This window comes from Homarus americanus, unplaced genomic scaffold, assembly GCF_018991925.1.
Source record: "Homarus americanus isolate GMGI-L3 unplaced genomic scaffold, GMGI_Hamer_2.0 scaffold4076, whole genome shotgun sequence".
Lineage (NCBI taxonomy): Eukaryota > Metazoa > Arthropoda > Malacostraca > Decapoda > Nephropidae > Homarus > Homarus americanus.
Genome location: NW_024726765.1, coordinates 4,966 through 17,119, shown reverse-complemented (window position 1 = coordinate 17,119; position 12,154 = coordinate 4,966). Strand labels below are relative to the sequence as shown.

The window sequence follows — 12,154 nt, the reverse complement described above, 5'->3', positions numbered from 1 at the left end:
TTTATCCTACTGTGGCGGTAACACTCCCCCTGTTGAGCTTGCTCGAAACCCATTGTCTGTCGGGAGTCTCACTCTCCGACTCCCTCCAATAGGCAGAGCTTTGTCACTAGACGTATTAACACTGAGTCCTTCGTCTTCACTTTGGCAAGCCGCACCAGGCTGTCATCACCCGGTACGGCCTCCAATACCCTTCCAAGCATCCATTTGCTCCTTGGGAGAGGATGTCCAGATATGATGACGATGTCCCCAGTGCTTCTGTCGCCGCCGGAGTGTCGGGAGATATTCCTTCACCCACCTCTTCCAGAATTGGTCTGCAATGAATTGGGCATGCTTCCATTTTCTTCGGTACACTTCTGCTATGGACTGATCGCCTCCAGTGGGCAGGGTATCCGCGTGCATTCACAGTAGGTGAAGGGGAGTGAGTGCTTCTAGGTCTCTCGGGTCGTTGGATACTGGGGTGATGGGCCTCACGTTGACAATCTCTTCCACGGCACAGAACAGGGTGTTGAGTCGCTCGTTGTCTAGTACCTGTGTGCCCAACACCCCCTGGAGAACCTTCTTCATCATGTGGATCTGACGCTTCCACACTCCACCCATGTGAAAGGCAGTTGGAGGGTTGAACTCCCATTCTATTTGCCTCTGCAAAAGTGTGTTCCTAAGATTGTCACTGCTGTTCCACTTACTCACCGCCTCCCGAAGTTTTCTGTTCGCTCCAATCATGTTGGTTCCATTGTCGGATCTGATGCGCTTGGGAGGTCGTCTGTGGGATGTGAACCTCGTCATGGCGTTGATGAATGAGTCTGTGTTCAGTGAGGTGAGGACTTCCAGGTGTATAGCTCGGGTGGCTAGACATGTGAACAAGCATCCCCATCTTTTCGTCCGGGCCCGGCCTTGTTTAACCATGAAGGGACCAAAACAGTCGACTCCGGTGCAGGTGAATGGCCGATCTTCTGGATGTACCCGGTCCTCTGGCAGGTCAGCTTGGTGTTGGTGGGTAGGCTTCCAATTGCTTCTTCGACCAATTTCACACATGCGTAGTACTAGGTCGATCATCTTACAGCATTTGGGTATCCAATATGTCTCGCGTACCTCTGCTAGAGTGTGCTCATGTCCTGAGTGGCCAGCCCTGGTCGAATGTACCTCTTGTACGATAAGTTCTGTGGTTTTGTCCCTGGGTAACAGTATGGGGTTCCTTTGGTCTGGATGGAGAGCAGCACGCTTCAGTCGCCCACCTACTCTGATCAGGCCGTCTGCACCCAGGTAAGGTTCCAGTCTGCTTACGTCACCAGTCCTGACGGAGTGTCCTCGTTCCAGCGCGACCATCTCGTGGAAAAATCCCTTCCTTTGTATCAGGCTCAAGACAGCTTATCTTGCCTCATCCAACTCGCTGATGTTCAGTCGATCTTCTTGGTGACGTTCTTCCTTTGGGTCTCTGAAGCGCCACTGTATGAACCTCCTGAGCCATGCCACACTTTTCAGTAGCTTATGCCATGAGGAGTACCCATAGCCCTTTTAGGGTACTCTCCCCCTGGTCAGTGCTCGTTGCCAGTACTGTTGCTTCTCTTTTTACCTCCGGGTCTCCATCTGCAAGGTTAGGAATCGGCTTTGGGTTCTTTGGCCAATATTTTATTTTATTTTATTTTTTATTTTTTGTATTTTATTTATTTTTCATCAAAAGAAAGGGGGGTCCTTGAATCCAACTGCAGTCCTTGTTCAATTCTGCCCCATGCAGTCAACTGTTGGCATCATCAGCTGGGTTTTGGTTGGAGCTCACGTGTCGCCATTGTTATGAGTCAGAATTCTCATATATCGTTGCAATTCGGTTTGCCATAAAGGTATGGAAGCACCGTTCTGTGTTTCGTATGTAGTGAAGGGTGACCATGTTGTCTGTCCAGAACACTGATCTGTCGATCTGCAGCTCTAGTTCTTCTCACAGTTGTTTGTCTGCTTTGGCTGCTAACACTGCCGCACATAGCTCGAGCCAAGGTATGGTTTGCTGTTTCAGAGGAGCTACCTTGGCTCTGCTACACACAAAGGAGGTAGAGTGGGCTCCGTCTCCACTTGTGATCCTGAGGTAGGATACAGCCCCGTATGCTTGCTGGGAGGCGTCGCAGAAGTGGTGCAGTTGTACCGTAGTTTTTGGATTTTGCACATTCAGGGTGGTAACATCGAGGGATGCGTACTTGGGACACATGGTAAAGTTCATTTAGCTACTGCCGCCAAACAGCTCTGTTGTGTTTGGTCATTTGCTCATCCCACCCGATAGTTGGTCGTCTGTCCACCACAGGAAGCGCAGGGCGTCTCGATGCTCAGGCAGTACTCGTACCTGGTGGAACATAGCCTCGATATCAGCCATGAGTGCCACCCGTTCTAATCGGAACCTAATGAGGACTCCCATCAATATGTTGTTGAGGTCTGACCCTTGCATCACTTGGCTGTTCAGGGACACTGACTCATATGTTGCTGCACCATCAAAAACTATTCTCAACTTCCCGGGCTTATTTTGGTTCAATACTGGGTGATGTGGGAGATACTGGCCCATTTATGGTCCATCCTAGAAGTGTGCGCACGTCGAACGGCTCTCCGTTCTCTCCAGTCCTTACTTCTAACGGTGTTAGGGCTTGTGGTTTATCCAACCCTATCTGGAGATCCACTTTCCGGTGCATGGATAGGTGTTGTTCCTTGGAGATGCCTCCACTTGGCAACGGCTCTGGTGTCCGCAACCTAACGAGGATTCTGGGAATGTTGATGGATCGACTTCTTCTTATTCCGATGCTAGTCACCTTCAGATCAATCTCTTTGGCCTTCACGCTCTTCGTCTCCTTCAGGATCGTGCCTATGGAGATTGAAACAGACTTCCCTGTTGTTCGTAGTCGCTATTTTACTCCAAAGTGCGATGGCTTTTCACTGGTAATGTTGTAAATCGAGTGTTCGAACTTCGGGGAAAACTTAAGTTCTTCCTGGAATTGAAAGGGAAGGATGATCCACTAAGTCACTTCAACGAGGTGTTGTGGGAGCCACGTCTTGCGTACCTGGCAGACATATTTGAGCAGCTATACAGGCTGAAACTCAAGCTACAAGGCAAGGAAAGAAATGTGTTTCACCACATGGATTGTATTCGTGCATTTCTTGACAAACTCCAGAACTGGCAAAGGAAACTCAATGCGGAAAATGTTGCCATGTTTGAGAATATCTCAATTGTTCTTGACGAGATTGAAGAGGATCATCTACTTGACCCATCGCTCAAAAATGAAATAATTCAGCACTTGAAATCCTTGGAAAGTGAACTCAAAAGGTACTTCCCAGAATTCGAGGAGGAAGAAGGGAAATTGGTAAGGAATCCTTTCTCTAGCACTCTTGATATTGCTGCCATTCCCGACGATGGTCAGGACGAATTCCTTGATCTCAGGAACGAATCTGCTGCCAGAGACTTCTTTGAAGAAAAATCTCTGACTGTATTCTGGTGCTCAATGTGTCAGTCATATCCAAAAGTTAGTGAGGTCGCACTTCGAGTCCTCTTGCCATTTTCTACTACTTATTTTTGTGAATCTGGTTTCTCCACCCTTCTTCAAATAAAGAATTAAAGCCGAAACCGGTTACATGTAGACCCAGACATGAGATGTGGTTTATCAGTGACTCAACTTCAAATCAGTCGACTGACTGAAAGGAAACAATGTCATCCATCCCATTGAACTGCAACAAAATATGCATTCTGTTTGATGATTATAAACATTAAAACAAAGGAAGAGAACCAAAACAGTTTATTTTCATCATTATTTGTGAGGGGCTGGGGAGAGAACTGAAGGGGAGCCACGAGGATGTTGAGTGTTCCTCATGGGGGGATGGAGTGAAAAAGTTTGAGAAACACTGGTCTAGACGATTTGTTAGACTTGCTAATTATTTGGCTAGGCGGAAGTAACACATATTTGCCAACTCTGAAACATGAATACCATTATTTTCAGGTAAATAAATGGTTAACGTAGCACAAGGAAATATAAAATATATAAAAATCTGTCCTGTTATTTACATTTTCTTTATTTAAACAGAGTGCAGGCTAAAAACATTGAAAATGCATTGGTAGGTTATAAAATGGAATATACTGTACAATATCTAAAAATCTGACCTGTTATGTACATTTTCATTATTTAAAAATAATTTGTTTACATATCGGTTATGGTGTAGTGGATTCCTCCCCTACAACCGCCGTTGTCGCTGATTAGCCGACCATCGAATTCCCCAGCCTGCGCCTCGTGGTCAAGGTCGGCAACCAGCGCCGCCTAACATAACTGAGGTCAACTATCAAGCCACGCCTACCTCCGCTATATAAGACCTCACCTCGTGGTGACCTCTCTTTCTACCTACAGCCACCAGCAAGCAAACCTCCTCCTCCTCCGCTCCTGCCTGGCGGCTCCCGGCGGTGACTATGCCGCCCTACGAGCTGCGTGTTCTCCTCTGAGCACCCTCACCAACCAGCTCTCTCTACATCACGCTTGGACTCATGCTGCCACCCCCGAACACCAAGCTGCATTGTACATCCAATACAATATGTATACAGAGAGCACATTGTGAGTTTCCTTTCTCCATCCCATCCTGAGTGTGAACCAATATCTCATAACCCCACAATAGGTTGAATTTGCAGCCAACTGCTCGAATATACTGGGTCCGGCTAATTTCCTTATCTTCATATATGTGGAACTGTTCAAGTATAAAGTCCATCTTTTGTCTTTCTTGGCATCTTACAGGTGCATGAGCATTCATTCCCCTGATTTTGATATAGGTGACGGTTTGTAATTTCTGCAGAATATCGAGAAAGATAAACAGTGAGGGATGTAGGGAGTAGGAAAATTTGTCACGGAAGTACCGGTATGTTGGCGCCCAAATGAAGTGGTATACTGGCGCACATAAAAAAATAAAAAAATGCATTTTGCGCCCATATGAGAAGCGCCCGTGACCCTGTAGCATAGTGTATGTGGTCAGTAGTCTAATTTCTCTTTGTTAGGCTCACATACATACGTACATGTAGGAGATCTCGCACAAAGGATGGAGGTGAAAGAAAAACTCACAATAGTTTTATATATATATATATATATATATATATATATATATATATATATATATATATATATATATATATATATATATATATATATATATATATATATATATATATATATATATATATATATAAATATATATATATATATATATATATATATATATATATATATATATATATATATATATATATATATATATATATATATATATATATATAATATATATATTAAAAAGGTGTAATGTCATACGGAGAGCGAATTTTTTTTAGTTTGAAAAATCGGCCCATGGTATTAATGATGTAGTTCTATGTGCAGAATCTATGTGATATCTTCCAGATTTGAAAAGTTTTTATTTTTTGCTAGGCTAAATTTTGGCAGAAATCTTATGAAAGTCAGTATTCCACCCTTTTACCAGCACCACTAAATAGCTTATTTGAAGTAAAGCAAAATGTATCAGGTTAATTTATTAGGATGAAAATGATCCAGAATAGTGAAACGAATGATCTTGACACATTTATTAAATTTAATATTCTTTGAAAACAAAATCATCAAATACAAAAACGGTTTTACTACTATGACCGGTGTTGCTGCACACCATAGAGAACATGTGCTCTTGCTTCTGTTTCTACTCATCACCTCCCTGCTGACCACCTGAGCTCCGGATGTAGCCTTCCCTCCTCTCCTGGCTGTACCTGCGTGACTGCTGGCCTCGCTCACTTGCTGTACACAGCTCTATATACTCTGGGTGTCACGGGGCCCAGGCAGGGACATGCATGGGGTTGTCCAGCTCTGACAGACATTGGTGAGGCTGCAGGCCAGGGGGCTCACTGCCAGCCTGGATGTTATCCAGATCTATGAGATCAGTGAGGGTCTTGGCACCTAGATTGACTTTAGGAGTCTTCCTGACCCTGAAGGAATCGTCACCAACTGATTCGTCATGCGGAATCTCTCATAAGTCTCATATCCAAGATCTTTGACTGCCCTCTTCTCCTCCTCCTCATCCCCTTGCTGCAGGCATTGTCTGCAGAACTGCCTCAGGATGAGCATGCCAGGAGAAGATCTCCTCACAGTCTGCTCCACAATCTGAACAACCTTCCTTGGCTGACTCCTCAGGACTCAAGCTGGAAAGAACATATACCTCAGACCTTCGGAGAACAGTGGCTTGACCTTGTTGTTGAACCAATTTGGCAGTAGACACTCTGATGAATTGGACAATAAGTCTCTCCCAGGTTCAATGAAGCTGGTTCCCTTCCAGTTTATGATGAGCGACCCCAAGTCTGCAGAACCTGAGAGCCGTTGTGAGCCACCTAGAATGTGACACTGGACCTATCTGCAGGTAAGCAAGTCTATCAGGCATGACCCCAGTTTTGATGGCACTGCAAATCCATGTAACCCTGTACTGTGGTCAGTACTCAGGTCGTCAATGACAGTATGTGCAAAGCTCAACGAGTGGGAGGCCAACTGTGATTTTCAAAGCTCAGGATTTATTTCTAACTCCAGTGGCAGGTCAGCATCTTGCCAGAAGGACCAGACCATCTGTTGTTTGAAAAGTCTTGCCATCAGCTCCTGGATCCAGATGTCTGAGTGGCAACTCTCGTTGGTGTGGAGGTCTAAAACAATCCAGACCAGCTTCCTCCCAATCTTCCGCTCTATCACTGTATGACCCCCCCTTACCCCTGTGTTCGTGTTGGTGGTGTCCCTCAATGGCCTGCAGAGATTCTGGTCTACGTTCTCTCTCTGGTAGTTCACAATATTTATCTGCCACTATCTCAGCTGGTTTCCTGATGTCATCTTTCTCTGGGTGAAATGCCACAAAATACTTCCCTCCTGGTTCACTGCAGCAGGAGTGATGAATTTCCTCCTTCACCATGGCAGGGAACAACTTGTCAGGGCTCCAACTTTCATGAACGCTTTAGTGTCATCCCTTCTCCCATCAAAGAACAAACAATTGATTCCATTTTTCTCTTATCCCTTATCAAACTCCTCTTCTAGGTTACCTGACAAGTTTCTCCTGAGCTCTCCTTACTTTGTTATGATGATCTATCACCAGGTGAACATCTGTCAGGTGTTATCAAACCACACCGTCAACCCAGGCAGCTGTTGCTATCTCTGCAGTTTCTCTGAGAGACCAGTGTGTGGTGTCGCATGCTGGCCAGAGCTATGCTCAGGATATCTTTCTATTTCGAATCTTATGCCTGGAAGGTTTGGGATCATTATTTTCTGGGTTAGGAACCAAAGTCCTGCCATTCTCCTGGTCCTTTTCGAGGATTCAATATGGGAAGTCATTAAACTCTGAATCAGCTTGACTCCAATCATCGGCCTTTTACTCACCCTGGGCCTTCTCAAGTCTCTTTTCCTCAGCAACTCTTCTCCTCTTCTGTCCTCTCTGTGGCAGCCTCCTGTCTTGGACTCCGGAATATCTTGGCTACCAAAGGAAATCATGAGAGCCCCTATACTGCCAGTCTTCTTTCTCTGTGCTTTGACAAATGCTGCAATTCGATCTGGGAATCTTCAGTTCACGCTTGCAAATACACAGGAGATGCTGGGCCTCCAGTTTTACAGTCGTCATCAAACTCAGGACAGAGAACAAGTGGGCACTTACAGTAATTGTCCAAATAACTGGTCAGTTGCTTGGCAAAGCTGTGTCATAACTGCAAGTTTCCTCTCTAAGAGAGATATCTCACCTTTTCCCCAACTGGCTATGATCTCTCACTAATCTTCTTCTGACTTGTTATGACTGGAAGCTTGAACTGAGCGTTAGCCAGAGTGCACTGTGCCAAAGACAGCTTTGGTCATATCACTGGCAATGTCTTTGTTTGTTAGCAAGTTCTTTGGTTCTTTTCACTGATTGCCTAGTTAAAACACCGTATCTCAAAGCATCTCTCAATGTAAACTAACTCCAAACTTCGGGAGCTCTCTCCCAGACCCAAGATAGTGACTGAAGAATGGCTGGATTTTTGGTTCCTCATTCCTGGCACAAGCAGCCATCGCAAATATTATCAACTTATAAATGCATCAGAATCTGGAAACAGAAAAAATATCGTATTAGTTGGGTTGTTAAGGAGAATGAAGTCGAAAGCAATGTTCTTTATTTAATTGTAATGCACTAATGCGGCTGTCACGTTGAATTTTCGATAAATTTCACGCTAAAATTTACCTAGCAAAAAGGTTGCAAAATATTGAAACGCTGAAATTATTTTCTGTTTATATTCACTAAAATATACCAAAAAAGTGATGGGCCATTAGTTTTAAGCTGATCTTCCCTCCTTGACACACTAATATATATATATGTATATATATATATATATATATATATATATATATATATATATATATATATATATATATATACTATATATATATATATGTATGTATATATATATATATGTGTGTGTGTATGTATATATATATATGTATGTATATGTGTATATATATATATATATATATGTATGTATATATATATACTGTATATATATATATATATATATATATATATATATATATATATATATATATATATATATATATATATACTGTATATATATATATGTATATATATATGTATATATGTATATGCAATGTGTGTATATGTATACGAGGCATGTATGTATATACAGTATGTATATATATATATATATATATATATATATATATATATATATATATATATATATATATATATATATATATATATATATATATATATATATATATATATATATATATATATATATATATATATATATATATATATATATATATATATATATATATATATGTGTGTGTGTGTGTGTGTGTGTGTGTACATATCAGTTAGGTGCTGGGAAGTTGCTGATTAGTAGAGGAGTTGGTGTGGAGGAGCTTCTTTAGAGGTGGTATTCTCTGCTTAAGAGCGTGGTGTTGTCTGCCCTCACGATCGAATCGATCGATGGGTGAAGTAAAGTGTGAAGAGATCTTGATGCTGGTGCGTAGATTGGTGGTGTGGGAACTAGACTTGAAGAATGATGGTGGAGTTTGGAGGGACTTGGGGTTGGTGGATAGTGCAAGAAAAAAGGTGAGGAAATTGGAAAGTAGTACAGTAGTAGAATGAGAGGTCTTGGGGTTCAGCCCAAGTGCTTCCCTTTCTCATGTTTGTGTTTCAGCTAAATTTCGTTGTAGGTGTTATATTTATGTTAGATGTTTGCATGTTTAACAAGTGTTGCAATTTTATGCCTTACATTTTCGTGTCTTGTGTCCTAGCCAATGGTGAGGAGTCTAGGGCAGGTACTTGTGTTTCTGCTAAGAACATCCTGTCTTTTTATGATCTAATGTTGTAAGTGGTAGGGCTGCCAAGGGGTAACGTTGCATTCTTTCAATAGAGTGGAGTTGGTGTGGGTTCTAGGGCTCTTCTTTTACTGCGAGGGAACCACGAGTGTTCTCTTCTTCCTTCTCCTATCTCTTCCATCCATTCTGTGATTGGTCCTGTCTCTTTTTGAGTGTTGGTGTAGGCCAGTGGTTCTCAACCTTTTTCACTCCATTCTCCCCTTGAGGAATTTTCAACATCTTCGTGGCCTCCTTCATTTTTCTCCCAGAACAGACAAAAAGACAAGTGATAAAGACTAAAGAATGATAAAGAAGGACAGATAAATAGGACAAGAGTTAGAATGGCAAACACACACACACATTCACATACATAACACGCCCATGCACTCACACATACAGTCATACACAAACATGCACACGGTAAACATTCACACTCAAGCTAGCAAGCTGAAGTGTACTTCCTCTAAGCAAGAACACGCCTCCTTTGACAAGCACTGCCCAACTTGGAAGAATGAGAAGAATAGTGAGTCATACCAATTTAGCACTAAAAATGGTAGGATTATTTAAGTAAAGAATGAGTATGAACAACAATGGCACCAATAAATAAGGAAAGAATTAATAAAGGAAGTGTACAAATATTTCACCCACGTAAAGCAGCGACCACATGAATTATGAAACAAAATAAGTAATACCAATTGCAGAGTATATTATGCTTGAGTCAAGCTCAAACACAATATATGGTTCAGAGACAATACACTCCACTGTTTTCGTGATGGTATCCCAGGCCAGACTGAGATCATTCGGTCCTATTGTGGGGTACGAGATGTTGGTTCACACTGAGGATGGGATGGAGAAAGGAAACTCACAATGTGCTCTCTGTATACATATTGTATTGGATGTACAATGCAGCTTGGTGCTGGGAAGGCAGCATGGTTACAAGCGTTGAATAGAGAGAGCTGGTTGGTGAGGGTGCTCAGATGAGGACCAGCTTGTGGGTCGCCATGCTGCCGGCGGGAGCGAGGGCCGCCAGGCAGGAGCGGAGGAGGTGGTGTTACTTGAAGACTGGCTGTAGGTAGAAAGAGTTAGGTCACCACGAGGTGAGATCATATATAGCGGAGGTAGGCGTGGCTTAATAGTTGACCTCCGTCATGTAAGGCGGCGCTGGTTGACCTAGACCACGAGGCATACACAGGGGAATTCGCGGGGTCGGCTACTCAGGGACAAAAGCGTTTGCAGGGGAGGAATCCACTACACTATCACCACTTGCAAAGGGATGACACACGGACACGTACTGAACAAGTCAGTTCAGCAACTTGGTCCAGCGCCTGTCACACAGACAGAGACTGGACCTGTGAAATCTTAAAAAATCCGTAAAAAAAAAGAAAAGAAATAGCACCAGAGTATGTAAATATTAAAATTGTATTGTCGTTATGATTAAACAAAATGACAAAAAAAGAATGAAAATTCTCTTCTGCCAAGTCAAAATAAGTAATACAAGTTTTGTTTAATTCAGATTCCCAACATTATTTTGAAATGTACAATTTATAACAGCTCGCCGTGGCTCCCCTAAATTCTTGCCGTGGCTCCCTTGGGGGCCATGGCCCCCAGGTTGAGAACCACTGGTGTAGGCAAACGTCTAGGGGTTCTATTTGCGCTCGTTGGTATAGTTGACAGTTGGTGACTACGTCAGGAGGTTGTTACGACCTTGGCCTCTTAGGTTGTAACAATGCACAAATTAAACTTCTCTTTGTGTTATAGGTCCAAGGAATAGATCCCACCAAATCCATCACCTCATTACTATGGGGTATATTGAAATTCATGAAGTAGATTTAATTACAGAATTTATTAACAAACAAACAATAAGACAAATATATCAGTTATGTACAAAAATAAACAAATACAAACTAAATCTGATCAAATAAGTGACTCAACCGAGTGACAAAATAATAAACATAAAAGTAAAGACTAAACACTTATTTAGTTTAGCAACTACCATGAACAACGTGGTTATCCACCACTCGTACCCCATAAATAAGTAAGTTATTTTCCGTGGAATTCTAAAATATGACTAAAAACAATCTCACATATAATACTTGGTGTTCTAAAAGTCGAGCAAGGTTCAAACGTTATACCACTAGAAATATACTGTACAATAAGAAAGGAGATACTTAACTTATGACTGCCAGCCCAATACTGCCATCCCCCAGCTCTTGATAGGTAAAACTAAGCGAGCAGAGGTGGGCGGAAATGACGTCACAAATAAAAGACGTTTACGTTGCGATTCCGCAACCATTCATTGAACTCTCACTTGTAACAAGGTCCTGTAGTCTCGATGTGGTGGAAGATTCCCGAAGTAGGTGGTGGTGGAGAGACTCGGGGTGAGAAAAGTTCCTTGAGCTCCTTGAGCAGGGAGGAGAACTCGTTGGACGGCGAGAGGCAGGTGATAGTGTCGGCGACTGCGGCACGTGTACCCCGGATCGTGTGTGCTGTAGGCTCATGGACGAGGCAGAGGTGGCTTGCGTCGACGACGAGCTTGTGGAAGGTGAGGAAGTTGAAGCCAAGGATGGATTGAGAGACGTCTGCCACCACGAAGGACCAGCGCAGAGTCTTGGGAAGACCAAGATCCAAGGCGAGGATGTGTGCGCCTTAGGGGGCGATGGGAGTACCGTTGGCGGCGAACAGGTCATATGAGGGTTGCTTTGATGTGTCTTGCGGTGATGGAGGGAGTGATGCTGACCGAAGCCCCTGTGTCAACGAGGAATTTCCTGCCGGAGATGCAGTCGGTGATATGCAGC

The 12,154-nt window shown here is 43.0% G+C and overlaps 1 protein-coding gene across 1 annotated transcript; it reads right to left on the bottom strand.

Moving 5' to 3' along the window:
* Positions 1–399: 399 nt before the first annotated feature.
* On the bottom strand, positions 400–1,323 carry LOC121865697. Its single transcript, XM_042365215.1, has one exon. It carries the CDS (start codon positions 1,321–1,323, stop codon positions 400–402), a length of 924 nt encoding a protein of 307 aa, XP_042221149.1.
* Positions 1,324–12,154: the final 10,831 nt, after the last annotated feature.